The sequence below is a fragment of the Bos indicus genome, chromosome 8 (genome assembly GCF_029378745.1).
Source record: "Bos indicus isolate NIAB-ARS_2022 breed Sahiwal x Tharparkar chromosome 8, NIAB-ARS_B.indTharparkar_mat_pri_1.0, whole genome shotgun sequence".
NCBI classification, from domain to species: Eukaryota; Metazoa; Chordata; class Mammalia; order Artiodactyla; family Bovidae; genus Bos; species Bos indicus.
In genome coordinates this window covers 41,182,368-41,197,702 of record NC_091767.1, presented here as the reverse complement: position 1 = coordinate 41,197,702, position 15,335 = coordinate 41,182,368, and the positions used below count along the sequence as shown (strand labels likewise).

Below are 15,335 nucleotides of genomic sequence, written 5' to 3'. Positions count from 1 at the left end.
TGTATTATATGACATTTTGGGTCATCTTTAACTGAAATCATAATTTGTACATTTAAGTGCTACCAGTTGAGTTCTTACACAATTTTTTTACACTTCACTTTATTTTTTCCATTTTCAGATAAATGTATTTTAGAGTATAGTAGCTTCAAGCTGACTTTAAATTAGTGTGATATGCAAACTTTTTTTTTTTTTTGGCTAAAAAAAGGAATCCCATCTGGACAGTAAATGGTAGAGTGAAGTACTAGTAGCCAGGAAAATAAAATTTTCAAAAATAAAATTAAGTTTGTTCTCTCTATAGGGATTCATGTCAGATTAAATTGTGCAGATTGACTGACAACTTTTTCTCATGAATGGATGGTTAGAAATTTAAAGCTATTCTAAAACTAACTTGTCTCAGCTTGCTTATGATTAATACAAAAATGCATACAATCAGAAGACTGTGATTTAAACTATATTTTAAGCTTTACTTTTGTTAAATCTTATTATAGAACAGGAATTAAAATTCCAAATTTACTTGGTAGGGTGGCACATTAATGTATCTTGTAATTTCAGAGAAACTATAAAACTGTACTTATATAAAAATTCCTGAATTTGAGTTCTCTGAATGCAGAGACAGAATAAAATGTTTTTCAAACAAAAATTTGTGAAAAACAAAGGTCATGTGTATCGTGTACTTAAAAATTATGGGGCTTAAAACCATCTAAACTTGATACATGGTTCATGTTAGGTAACTGCTGAATTTACAAGTTAGTCTTGTGATGCTAACATAGAAGCAACAGATTTTAGAATTGTTTAACGAATACTGATGTTGTTGATTTGCCTCAAAGAAGGTGCTCACTGGCATTTTTTTCTTATATCTCATGAGAGAAATTTATGTTGGTGGCAAGATGTCATAGGCTAATGAGCTACCCTATGCAACTTTTCTTAAACATCTCTAGAGATTATTACTCAGAGCACAGGGAGTAAGACAAAAACAAGGAAAATCAGATTCTGGAACATAAATCAGTAGAGAATTTACATGTTGAAATTTTCCATGACAATGTCACTTTTAATCAATCTTTAGTCAGGACACCAACTGTCAGTTGGTGCAGTAGAGAAAATATTAGCAATTTATAACAACGTGAGACTATGGCAGCTGAATTTTTAAAAAACTAATTTGTGTACATATTTATGTATGTTTATGTGTGTGTTCACTGATATTATATATAAATGTACATCTAAGCATACTTTTTTAGGTGGTGGGAAACATACATATCTTCCACTCTACCGTATTTTTAAAAAGAAAGTATAAACATACAAATGTTAAATCTTCACCTTTTCTTACTAAATCCCTATGTTAATATTTTCTGGAATACTTTAATACAAATTTACTGTGAACAGTGTACTTGAAGTACACAGTTGCTAATTTTACAAGCTAAAAGATTGTTTTACTTTATTAATGTCACTGTAGAGTAGCAATTCTGTTCCATTTCTCTAAAGGTTAAGTTTACTAGTATGTGCTCATAAAGATGTAGGCCTAAAATCTTTTCAACTGCTTCCAACATACGTATCCATAGTGGCTTTTAGACTGACACTTGCAAAAAAAAATAGCTTTGTTTGCAACAGAGTAGCTTAAAAAAAAAGCTATCACTTAAAAAAGTAATGTAACTTATCTACGTAATTCCTATTTGCTTCATGGCGGGAATACAATGCTCTTGCAGTTACATAGATTTTTCTCTCAAAATGCCAGTTAACCATTACTGTTAGTGGAAACTGCATTTGTAGTTTTTAACATGATGTCGGTGACAAAGTAAATGCTTTTAAAAGAAATTTAACTTCAGTAGAAACCAAGATAAATTCATTTCAAATCAAAAGCAACTGTGAAAGAGGCTGGTCTAGCAATCACAGATTTCAAAAATTAGGGGTTTTATGAAGGACACTGTGTCCCTGGGTTGAATGATTTTCACACTGGCTGACTGACCTGGGAGTGTTCTTGCAATTAGTCATCAGGGCTGTCACATCTTTAGGTTGTCTTTCTTCGTCAAAAAGAAAATGAAAGATTGAAAAACAGAATTTTTCCCTTTTAACTACAGTGTTGCTCTAGGCTGCTTTCATGCAATACTCTGTGTTGCGTGTTTTCTATGTGGCAAATTTAAATGAGATTAGAATCACTCTAGTTTGCAACGTCACTACCCGAAACTTCCTGGGTGGAATGTAGGAGAACAAAAGCATCCGTACTTGTCTGCATTTAACTTACTAGGAATAGGTCTAAGGACGTCGGGGATGAGAATCTCCACCAAAGCCTGGTACATCCCATGGTCACAGTTACACATCCATTTCAGGATAGACTCATGTTTGCACAGAGTTATCAGCTTTGCTTTCGGAAGTCGACTTTCTATTTCACTCAGATTGCTGGTGTGAATAAATGTAGCAAATGAATAGATGGCAAATGAGGATAAAAAAGAAAATGGACTTTAAAAATAGTTTTAGTTTATCAAATATTACTGAGGTTAGAACTATACCACCACTGCCCTGGTGCCATACGGCTGGATATATAAAATACTCCCCCGGAGCTGCCTATGCACGTTAAGACTTTCTGACAGTATGAAAGGCAGATATGATACTAAACCCATGAGGATGAAATAGTTCTACCGCAGTCCCCCAAATCAATAAAAATGGGAGCTATAATACACACGCTGAAACCTCAAGAGAGTACTTTGTGGTTTATTTCAATCTCTTCAATTAAGGTTATCAGGTAAGGTTCACAACTGGTATACATATCTCTAATTTATTAGCTGTGACATCTACTCAGCCATGAAAATGAATTGGAAAAGCATATTGATTCTGACCTTGACTCGGTAATGGTAGTGCCGTCAGCTGGAGTTGAGGGAGAATAGCGCCAGAATGTTTGCCACAATTTTTCTATCAGGCTAAACTGAAGATTCACAACAACATCCAATATTGCCTACAAAACAAAATGGTTATCGATATTACCTTACAAAATCACTTATGGGGATGTGTGAGGAGTACATACTGTAACAAGACTTAAAAGGTAAAGATACTTTTGGGCTCATAAACTGACATAGTGAAACTAGACTAAGTTTTGCCAATGGAAATGGGAACACAAAAGAGATTAGCTAGAGACAAGGAGGAAAATATCTCATACATAAATGATTAAGAAGGGTAACTTGTATTCCTCTCAGAATGACCTCACACCCCACCCTTATTTTTACCTCTTTTCTCTCTATTATCAGGCTTGCTTCCCTACGCTTTCTTTCACCCATTAACCCACTGCTTCCCTGGTTGCCTCCACTCTTGTTAGATTCATATGGGCACAGAACATAGATTTGAGTCACATCAGCCTTCACTGGACTGTGTCCACTGGTCCTAAAAGAGGGCAAAAGATAAAGGTGTGGAGGTGCCTGTGCGTGGCAGATGGAGTTAGGGCTAAGTTAGCTTGGCCTAGGGCTGCAGACCATGGCTTCTGAAGCATTCCTAGCCAAGCAGAGGCTGGGGGCAGAAACTAGAATTAGGCTGACCTTCCAAGGGTAGTGCCTGTCTTGGCAGAAAAAAAGCCTCTCTGTGGTCACACAGTGGCTTCCTCTCATTCCTCTTTGCACACACTCCCTTTAGAGAGAAGCTGTAAGACTCTCCTTTTTAACCTTGAGGGCATGGGCCTCACCTCTCCTGCTTAATTTTCTCAGATCTCCAGCTGCATCAAGATATTTTTTTCGATGATGCTAAAATTTGCCACTTTCATTAGCTTTTGATGATCATATTTAATTTCACCCTGTCATTGCAATTAGTCTGCAAATTTGCCTTCAGATAAAGGCAGTCATAAAACTAAATAACCTATTTGTGCAAAGATCACGTGATTCTGTGATTATTTTGAGTATAAAAGACAAGTCCTCAGTATAATGTGTTTGATGTCATCAGCATTGAGAACAAAAACACGTAAAACAACACCTTCAAGATCTGCAAAATTCACAGAAACTAAGAGACAAGAAGAAGCAACTGAGAGAATCAATCTGAACATTTAAAGAAGAAAGAGGAAACCATGACTTCCTAATGCTGGAGTATGTGCTACTTGTGTAGACCTGGCCTTGTGCATGGTACAGAGAATAACTAATGTTCTACACAAAGACACTTTGAGACCAATTCAAATATTAAGTAAAATTTGTTTGGGAGCATGTTTTGGGAACTAGAAGGAAATGTTGCAAGTAGTTGGATGATGAAAATGAAGGGAAGGGGACAAATTAATATCACACTCCTCACCCTTTAATATCAGCAACAATAAAAATGCAAAAGCAAGCCCTGAAAGTAAAGGGCATCCAGATATGGCTGCTCCCAGCAAAACCCAAAACCTTCTCAGGAGGCAAATTATCATACCTGCTTTCTTGAAAGATTCTAACTTAGGCTTCTTCTGACAGACATCTATTAATGGAGCAACTAGTAATATCTGATCTAATACCTTATATGTCTCTAGTTATGAGACTGATGTAGGAACACTATGCATATATAGAAAGGAAAAATTACTGTTAGAGCAACTTGTATTGAAACTTATATTTGTTCCTTATGTAACTAGTGATCCTTTCAAAGTATCTTTGATAAACCAACTATGAGAATTCCAAATAACAGTCAAAATAGGTATGTTACTCTTTCTTAAAAACATAAACAATAGGAAATATGAAATAAAATAAGGCAAGTAACAAATTCAGTGCACCTTAAATTAAGTATCTCTTCAAATTAAATAACCTCAAATAATTCTATTGAAAGGACATTTGTATCAGCCTCATTCACAAATGAATAAAACGTTTTGTCATCTGTCCACCCACTTTTAAATTTGTTCAGACTAAAATGTATGGCAAATATAGTTTAAAATAATCCTAATGCCACTAGCCTAAAGCAAACAACCATTTATAGGACTGGATCTGAGACCCAAGTACCTGTCCATCAAAAGTTTAGAAGTGCGACAGGAAACAATAATTAGGGACTTCCTTTTCATAGATGACTTTATGTTCCATGAGAGTGGCCATGACTACTGGTAACTCTGAAACAAATGAGGATCATTCTATGAACTGCCATTTCCCATGTAGATTAATTACTATAAATGTTCCTTTCTCTTCATATACAGTGTGCATGCGCTAAGTTGCATCCAATTCTCTGCGGCCCTATGGACTGTAGCTTGCAGGTTCCTCTGGCCATGGGATTATCCAGGCAAGAATACTGGAGTGCATTGCCATACCCTACTCCAGGGGACCTTCCCAACCCAGGGATGGAACACACGCCTCAAATGTCTCCTGCATTGGCAGGCAGGCTCTTTACCACTAGTGCCACCTGGGAAGCCCTCATATAGAGTATTCCTGACAATTAATGAAAATTTTATAATCCAAATAATATTTTCATCTTTATTGGGGGAGTTTTTCATTTAGATTGATTTTAGTGTATATTCTTTAGAGTTGTAAATAATCATTCCCCAAGTTATATTTTGAATAATATGATAAACTTAAAAAAAATCTAAATTATATTTGTATAGGCTGGGTTGCTTGAAGCGAGTTTCACCTGAACACAGAGCAATGAGAAAATGATTAGAGCATCTATACATAAACCTTTGAATAGACATGATATTCACATAGAAAGCAAAAGAGAAGTTTTTTTTTCCTTGATAAGTAAGGATCATCCAGAAATTCTCTAATACTGGAAAAAGTGCAGCAGTGGAAGAGAAATGGACAGTGTTTTTCATCATAACAAGAAATGTTGGGAACAAACTGGCGGGACATGTTGAAAAATACTTATGGCACATGATTTGTTAATAAGGAGAGAACTTGCCCTTGGTTGTTAATAACCTAGCACCCTTGACAAGCACTCAGATTCACTCAAGCAGTTCTTATTTCTGGAGTAGGAAAAAAAAAACCTGTGAATGCTATGAGCTGAGACTTCTCACTACATACTGCATCGTCAGCAGTCAGGAGGACTGCCCAAGGATTATCTTTTACTTCTAAGTAGATCATAAATAGCCCTGGAATAAAGCTACTTAAATTCTAAACAGTTCCTCTTTGAAAAGGAGGGATACTTTAGAAAATTCCTATTGCAATCTGCTATCTTCTTTCTGCCAGGTAAGTGGCCAGTATATGTGGACTTGGAGAGAATTCACCTCCTGGAGACAACGTATCCAATTCTGATCTGGGATAATAAGAAAGGAAGTAGGAGGAGGGATGGAAAACACCAAGAGAAGACTCAGGGTCAAAAGGAAACAAGCAAAACTAGAGCCTCAATGATCCCTGGAAGGAATGCCTAAACATTTCTAGAAAATAGTTTTTGATAAAAATACATATTTACAGTATAAAATTCAGAAGATTAAAAAGGGTGTATTAAAAAATTAAGCCTGTTTCCCCTGACTCCTTAAACTCAGTTTTGATCCCAAAGGCAACCAGCTTTAATATTTTGTTCTTTCTTCTGGAGAGATGTATACAGCATGTTCTTTTTCATGAAAACAATAGTATGCTATACTCACTGTTTTACATCTTGCATTTTTCTTAAAAATAAATCCTGGAGCTTGTTCCACAAAAGCACATTTAGAGTTGCCTATTCTGTTTAATGGTTGCATAGTGTTCAACTCTATAGATTATACCATATTTTATTTATTCAGTCCCTGTTAGATACTGAAGTTATAATCAATCTTTTGCATTAAAAACCATAATGCAACAAGTTCCCTATACACTTATATCTTCAACCACATGTAAGGATTTTTCTAGGATAAGTACCTAGAAGTGGAACTGCTTCATCAAAGGATTCGTATCAGACTAGGCTAAGAGGATGGAAAGTAAAATTTATTCTCCCCTTCATGCTTCACTTCTCCAGTTTGAGACAAGAAAAAAACAGCTTATCAGTGTTCAAAGAAATATGAACTAACTTCATCTGTCCTCTAGGAATACACTGGAGTATTTGTTTTAGCCAGTTGTCTGGAAAAACTTAGCTTGTGTCCATACTATGTTTTGAAAAGACCTACCTCACAGTGCTCTCGATAAAGACTCTGCAGTGACTTGATATCCTCAAAGGTAGTACCATCTGGCAGAGAAGAGATTTCAACTTCTCCAAACTCTGGAAGTGCTCGAGATGCATCTGTTACCATGACAACACAATGGAAAAAAGTTACTGTGGATGGTGCCAATTAAAGACTAATGAAGGAAAATTTAAGCAGACTAAAAAGGAAAAAAAAATTAAAGGTCAGAGGTCCAAAAAGTAAGGACTTTGCATTTTAAGGACTAGTATTTTATAAACCAAAGTTACAGCAGCAGCAGCACAAAAGAATAGAGGGAATAGTTTTAAAATTTTGGAGAAACTAAATTTTCACTATGATTATACTGGAAATAACATATCATAGTGTCTCTCAATACAGGACCCCTATGATAAGAAAAATACCTTGAGCTGGCCAGTATCAATTTTAGTTATTTTTATCATTTTGTTACTTAGGTATATAAAATACATTAGCTTTAAACTCATTATGCTTATACCTCTCATATAATCATAAAACAAAAGACCTACAAACTAAGTATAAAGAAACCTAAAAAAATAACATTAAATTAACAATGTTAATTTGTATGATAGATGATGATGCTGTCCTATAACTGAATCTTTCATGACATGAATATGGTATTGACTGCTGCAGTGCAGGAACTTTTGAGTTTGACAACCAACACATACTTCATGGTGGCTGGTTCTCCCATTATGTTTCTATATTCAAATAAGCTGTGAAACTTTCCTCCACACAGAGCACTGGGACATCATTGAGCCTTCCCTTGGGATGAAGCCGTAATTTACACAGTAAGTCTGTTCTTTTCTCATTAGCTCTGGACAATTAATGCAATACACTTTGGTGCCAGCCTTATCATAAATTCAAATACAAATGTGGAAACTAAATCTTCAGAACAGTATTCGTTCTAGTCTTCTAGGTAATCCAAAATATGCTTTTTTTTTTTAAAGATTATAATTGAAATAAGAACATAAAATAAGAAACATAAAAATTCTTGTTGAGAGCTCATATGTCTATAAGAATATACTTGAAGACTCCAGTTTGTGAATGCACCATAATGTTCTCATACTTCAGCAGCTATTCTGTCCTGAGAGTACATTTTAGTTGTCTTTGTCAGAGAGCGCACATAGACACACATACACACACACAGACACATACACACACATACACATCCGATACATTCTACTAATTTTGATCTGTTGTACCGAAACTATGCATGTTTATCCCTAGAAAAGCTGTCAATTAAAGTGCAAAATGGCATTTTGCACTTTTAGCTTTTACAGGAATATGCAAAATGTTCAAGTTCCACTTCCTTAACTCCTAAGTAACAAGAAACATGTATACCATTTAGAAAACTACAAAAATAGGAAATACTATGATCAATTTAAAAGAATAAATTACTTAAAAGTTTATAATTATTTCTAATCTGAGATTGTAGCATATGCAACTTTTTACATAGGAAATGAGAACTGCTTCTGGCACTTGAAGTTACTAATACTACTGAAACTACAACACAATTTTGATCACAAAAGCCCAATTAATACAAATTCCGGCAAACAATTCCACAGAAATGAGCCTTTAATTCATATGAATTTAAAAGTTTTACATAGCTTGAGATTTTTAAAAATAAGTCTAGTGGACACAAAAAAAGTAGAAATGAACTAGAACTATCACATAATGTGTATAGTTGCAGCACACACGAAAAATCTATGTAATTAATACCTGTAATAGACATTGTACTTGGATAAAACACTACTGTAGTTCTCTTGTTTTCAAAATTCCAATAACAACTAATACGCATTACACCTTAACATACCTAAAAACTGTTGATGATGTTGACTTTGGGCAATTACAGTTTGCTCAACAGATGTGCCTGTCTGTTGACCACTTCCTGTGAAACCATCTGCAACCCCATCCACTTTCTGCATAGGCTTGTACCTAAAAATATTAGATGGGAAAAAGCAAATAAACCAAATTATTCTTTGCTTTTTTGTACTACACAAAACTCCCAAGGCATTCAATTTTATCTTCTTTAACTGTCTCATGATAATTGTAAAAGATTTTCTTCCTTGATAGTCTCATAAAGTTAGGATGAGGAAATTTTTTAAATTGTAAAAAGAAAAAAGGAGAAGCACTTAGGAAGGGCACCCATTTTCAAAAATTCAGAAATTTAGCTAAGAATGAAAGAGTTATGAGATATTTCTTTGGACAGCAGTGGTAAGGAAGTCCATGATTATACTTTTAATACACTATTTGAACATAATTCTTAATGGCCAATGGATCAAGGGAGAAACATTTTAAATACATTGGGATGTGAATCTGAATTAAAATCTAGGAGTTTGGGCCCGAGAAATGTTTAAAATGGCTTTTATTTAATTAATATCTCCAAAATGTGGTTCAGCCTAAAACTCAACCATACTGTTTTCCATATCACCTAAAACCTCCCATGCATCTCAACACATTAATCTCCCTTGACTTCTGTCCATATCTGCAAATATAAAGACCATAAGCATCAGCTTGTAGCAAAACGCATGCAAAAATCCATCTATAAACCTGAGTCATCAAATTTTAAAAAGTAAAAAGAATAAAAGTCACCTATAGTTATGTATTTATCTTTAGGTCCTAGTCATATAAACTCAAGAACTTTCCATACTGTTAAAATATAAAAAATATGCTTCAACAGCATAGGCAAGAAAGAAGGACACCTGGGAGAGAAATACCATAGGAAAAATGCATAGGTAAGTCTCCTAAGATAAGCAAATATAAAATAAGAAATAAGCAGCAACTATAATTTCTTCTGTTTCTAAGATCTCAAATATTTTTATTCATTTTAGAAATTTAAAAAAACAGATAAATGTAATAAAATGTTAAAATCTACAATAAGTTTATTATCTACACTTATGTACTTTATAATGTTTGTCCTTCCATTTCTCCCCATTTCTAAATATATTTATAAACAGAACCACCTAATAGTCTTACCATCCAGATACTTGACTCTTACACTGATACCATAAGTTAACTGTTAATAGTGTGTTAATATGAAGTTATTGTGAATAGCAATGTCCCCAATACATGAACAAGATATACTCAAAGACGCCTACAGTCTGACAACAGATAGGAAATGAATGAACCTGGTGAAACATCAGACAAACTAATGCTGAGGTTGCCTTAGGAAGCAATTCAACTTTGAATGCTATGATGACTTAGATAAATGAAACTTCCATGAAAAACTGCAGAGTCACTCATAATGACATTTACTTGTATTTTTTATGTGACAGGAATCTCACAAAGAACTATATGAAAAGCAAAACTAAAGTCAGAAGATGAACAGGGTGAACAAAGGATATAACACGCTTCATTTTTGTTATCATTTTAGTGATGACCCTGTACACCAAAACGTCGGTTGTTATTTTCTAATGATATAAAAGAACTCAAGCCTATTCTTTTATATAATGGAAAAAAACATCTGAAAGTACTTTTCAATTGGGGCCACATCAAGAGATAACACATGGTTTAGTACTGTAGTGTGCTAGAAGTGCCATTTATTAAAAAAAAAAAAGAATGTTTTTCTGATTTTTCCCCTCCTTAAAGAATCATCTTAGAGCGGCAAAGAAAAAATCCTTTGTGAGGCAAGAACTTTGAGTACTTTTGTGGGGGAGCAGTTACTAACCATTCTGTTCTAGAAGACTTTAATGATTTTATCTTTAGGGAATACAGTTAGAGAAGCTTTTATCCTCATTGATCCATTCCAGGTTTCATTTGATTTTAGCCTCCTTTTTTCAACTATGAAATTTTATATCACTAATAAAAGAAGCTAAAATTGTTTAACTATGTTTCTTCATTTATGTAATAGAGTTTGGGGATCACGGAGTTAATAAACAAAAGTGGTTAAAGGGACTTGAATTACTTACTTTAGAGAAGAGCAAAATGGAAATATTTCCTATAGTCTTCAATTATATTAATTTTCAATGTAGGATGAGAGAGTAATTATTAGACTTTGTCCAGCTATGCTTTATCAGTTTCCTTTGTCCTGCACAGCATTTAGTGTACTACAGATGTTTAGCAGGCACAAATATCAAGGACCATAAAAGGATATGACATATAGTCATCTCAGACTGACATACAGACATTGTACACGTGCTGTGTCATCTTTTACTTCCACACAGTGCTCAGCAAGCCTATAGTCTGCAAGGAAAATGAGCTACTTCCTCAGAAAGATGAGAGTTATCTTTAATAAGCACTCAAATCACAATACATTATAATTAATGAATGATTATACTTAATAGTAATGATATTGAGTGAGAAGCACTGATTAGAGGTATATTCTAGTATATAGGAGATTCAAAAATTCATTAAGATTAGCTTGTAGACAAAAAGGAAATAAGTTAATTCTGGAGAAATTTCTTCAGGTCAGTACTTAAGAACAAATCTTATAAAGAAGAGGTGAAGAAAAAAAAAAGAAAATACATTCAAAACTGGGCAATAGGAGGTTTAATTCTAACCATAGAATAAGGGTTGCAAAGTGAATGATGGATTGAATGGATTGGGTGAAAATGCACTAAGTGTTTCTATTTGTGCTTGCCTGGGTAATAATAAAGTGTTAGTCACTCAGTTGTGTCTGACTCTTTGTGACCCGTGAACTGTAGCCCACCAGGCTCTTACATCCATGGGATTTACTAGGCAAGAATACTGGAGAGCATTACCAATTCCCTCTCCAGGAGATAGATCTTCCTGACTCGGGGATCAAACCCAGGTCTCCTACATTGCAGGCAGACTCTTCACCGTCAAAGCCACCAGGGAAGCCCTTCGCCTCAGTAATAGGACCTCTACATGCCAGAAGCTTATGTTGTATCTCTTTAGAAAAAGCTGTGAAGACAAGTTTGGGAGGGTTTTGTGACATAAAGAATGACAAAAGAGATTTCTGTGGTGGTCTAGTGGTTAAGAATCTACCTTGCAAAGCAGAGGACATGGGTTCGATTACTGGTCAGGAAACCTATGATTCCATATGCCACGGAGCAACAAAGCCCACACATCACAACTACAGAGACTGCATGCTTCAAAGCACTTCAGAGCCCACAGTCCACAACTACTAAAGCCTGTGCACTCTGGAGCTTGCCCACTGCAACCACTGAGCCTGTGTGCCACAGCCAGAGTTCATGCACCACAACAAAAGATCTCACGTGCTACAACTAAGACCTGATGCAGCCAAACAGGTAAGTATTAAAAAAGAATGACATCGGAAGGGCAGATTTATAGCTCATATACAAGAACAGTATGAGTGCGGGCCTATAAATAAGAGAGAGCTTCCAGGCAGTGCTGACTTTTCCTAGTAGTGGCATTTCCAAATGCCAGGTATTGCCTGGTACTAAATTAATACTTAGAAAGAAACCCCAAGAAATTAGAAATATTGAACTGAGGAAAGCTGGATGTTCATTTTTCTGATGTCCTATCTAAGGATAACATCCTATCCCTGCCATTACTTTAGAGCACTGGGGTTTCCCAGAGAAGGAGGGAGTTTAATAGGAAGTTGAATAGCCACATTAAACATAAGATAAACAAATACATTTGGTAACTGACTCTTCTTGGAAGAAATAGTTATAGATGATATTATATTAAGTTTTGAAAGCTATTTATATATCAGTATCTGCTGCTGCTGCTGCTAAGTCACTTCAGTCGTGTCCGACTCTGTGTGACCCCATAGACGGCAGCCCACCAGGCTCCCCCGTCCCTGGGATTCTCCAAGCAAGAACACTGGAGTGGGTTGCCATTTCCTTCTACAATGCATGAAAGTGAAAAATCAAAGTTAAGTCACTCAGTCGTGTCTGACCCTCAGCGACCCCACGGACTGCAGCCCACCATGCTCCTCCGCCCATGGGATTTTCCAGGCAAGAGTACTGGAGTGGGGTGCCATTGCCTTCTCCGATCAGTATTTGAGTAGGTTTCAAAAAAATTCAAATGCTAGGCTTACCGTAGATCTATCCAACAAAATCTTTGAGAATAGGGATTAGGAATTTATTATTTTAACTAGCTTCTCATATATTTCTTAGGTAGTCTTCACAGAATTAGTCTATAGGAGCATCTTTACCCAATAATAAATTCATTCAGTCAAATGTAGAAATAGAACCATAACATTACAGAAAAGTCATTTTTATAAGTCATTTCTCAATTTTTTTCAATAAACTATATTTGGAATATAAATAACTATCTCTGAATAGATGGTGGATGATTAAATGAATGTATGAATGAATGGTCAAGGTAACACCTTTCACTGTATCAGACCATCAATTGATCTTAACAAATAGAAAACCTAGATAACAAATACCTACTTTACTATAGGTAAAGTATTGTAGGGGCATAGCTTTGAAAAGGCTGCGTATGCATAGAATTTTCCAGGATGCTTTAATATTCCGTTGGCTTACATGATAATCCAACATTATCTTAGCTCTGGTTGAATTTCAAGTGACCTTACCCAGATTTCCTATCCTTTTTTTTAATTTATTTTTTAATTGAAGGATAATTGCTTTAGAGAATTTTGTTGTTTTCTTTCAAACATCAACAAGAACCAGCCATGTCTCTATCTTTTCTAAATAAAATAATCTCTATTTAAATACTAAAATTACCAAAAAAAAAAGTTTTCTACTGAAAAAAATTTGTTGAATCTTTCAAAAAACAAAACTCTTTAGTGTTTAAGAATTCTCTCCTTTTACTCCCATTTATTTTTACAAATTTATTATTTTATAATAGGCTTTCTTATAGTAGATTCTTAGTGCTCTTGAGTTGTGTGTGCTCTGATAAAGACCTGTGCTACATCAAATGAACAAACAGCTCTTGGTTTCAAAATTAGTAAGAGCCAAACGATAATTTTAACAGCTTGCAACTCCATGGGCAATCAGAGCTAAAGTTGTTAATGATTAAGAAATCAAAGAAACTCTAATGCTTTAATAGCTGGGCATTATGCATGAAACCTGTCACTAACAAAGAAACTTGGAAAATTATTAGGAATCTTCCCCCATGGGGTTAGTCATAGCTGTTATTTAGAACTTGGACAGCTGTAACTCTACTGTAAAATAATATCTAATTCTGTCAATAATCTCACACATACAGACACTGAAGGAGTTCAATGGAAGGCAAAGAAGGGTATATATTTACTATCACATTCAACTAATGTAACAGGTAGAAGGATTTTCAACAGACTAAATGAACCATTTGGACAACTATCTTTGAACCAGGAGAAAAATGCACAAGCAAGATGTAAAATCTGAGCTGTATAGGCATTTAGAGTCATCATTATGCTTGTAACTATAGAGAGTACAAAATCATTTGATTTGCATGAGCAAACCTAAATGTTGAGCTCATAACTGGGACAAAAGGTTAAAATTTTCTGCAGGAATCATGACATTCCCTTTGGAAAAATTGTCCCAGAAAATTCTTAGGTGACTTAAGGTATGAAGTAAATCAAATGATATAAACATGAACAGATCAGAAGAAAATAATGTTGAGTGTCATCTTTTCAGAATAGTAATGGACTTCTTGATGTCACACTGAATGTTTCTATCTTGACTTCTAGCATCAACCCTGCTGATTAATGACAGTTATTACAACTTTTCAATCTTTGTTAGTAGCTCTATATTTGTCTCGTCATTAGCTCTACATCTATAATTGGGAAAGAAGAGTAGGAAAAATTAAATTCAAATGGGAGTATTTGAGTTCATTGCAGCAGTTTTAGTAGGAAATGTGGGAGAAGCAGGGAAGAGGTTGAAGCTGTTGGCTGAAACAGAAGCCTGTGGATCCTTTATTCATTTCACAAATGATGCTCACTGCTCTCCTAGGTGCTGAAAATGCACTGTTGAAAGAAGCAAATACAATTCCCTTAGCTCATGAATTCTTTCATTGAGTTCTCCTATTGTAGGTAATTTAGGCTTAACTATGTAGAACTGATATATTCTTGTTACAAATATGTATGACACCTTTATGGTACTTCTTTTATGTATAGCTGGTCCTTTCTGTTAAACTGATCCTAGAGGAATGCTTCCACTCTTCCTTTATTTGGAGAATGACAACATGACTCCACCTGACTGCAAGATAGTAACAAAAACAAAAAAGGGCATCTGAAGCTCTATCTTGGAAAAAATAAATTAGTGAGCTTCTTGCATAAAGCAAAATTAAATAAGCCTGTTTCCTTATCAGTAAATAACAAACAATATAATTGCCAAATGAGATCTTGCATATAAATGAACATTTCACAAGTTCAATAAATGTTCATCAGAAGAATTAATATTAACAAACTTTACATGAATTACTATACTTAATAATTACTGAATGT

General features: G+C 34.9%; 1 protein-coding gene across 8 annotated transcripts in view; it reads right to left on the bottom strand.

The window, feature by feature from the left end:
• The window catches only part of RFX3 (regulatory factor X3), a 337,765-nt gene that overhangs the window by 57,467 nt on the left and 264,963 nt on the right, over positions 1-15,335 (bottom strand). For all 8 annotated transcript variants that reach the window (XM_070794588.1, XM_070794586.1, XM_070794585.1 and 5 more), the window contains 4 exons: positions 8,829-8,950; positions 6,989-7,101; positions 2,829-2,944; positions 2,237-2,391 (listed from right to left, as the gene is read on the bottom strand). In XM_070794588.1, coding sequence (XP_070650689.1) covers positions 2,237-2,391; positions 2,829-2,944; positions 6,989-7,101; positions 8,829-8,950 — 506 coding nt within the window. The remainder of the gene's footprint in view (positions 1-2,236; positions 2,392-2,828; positions 2,945-6,988; positions 7,102-8,828; positions 8,951-15,335) is intronic.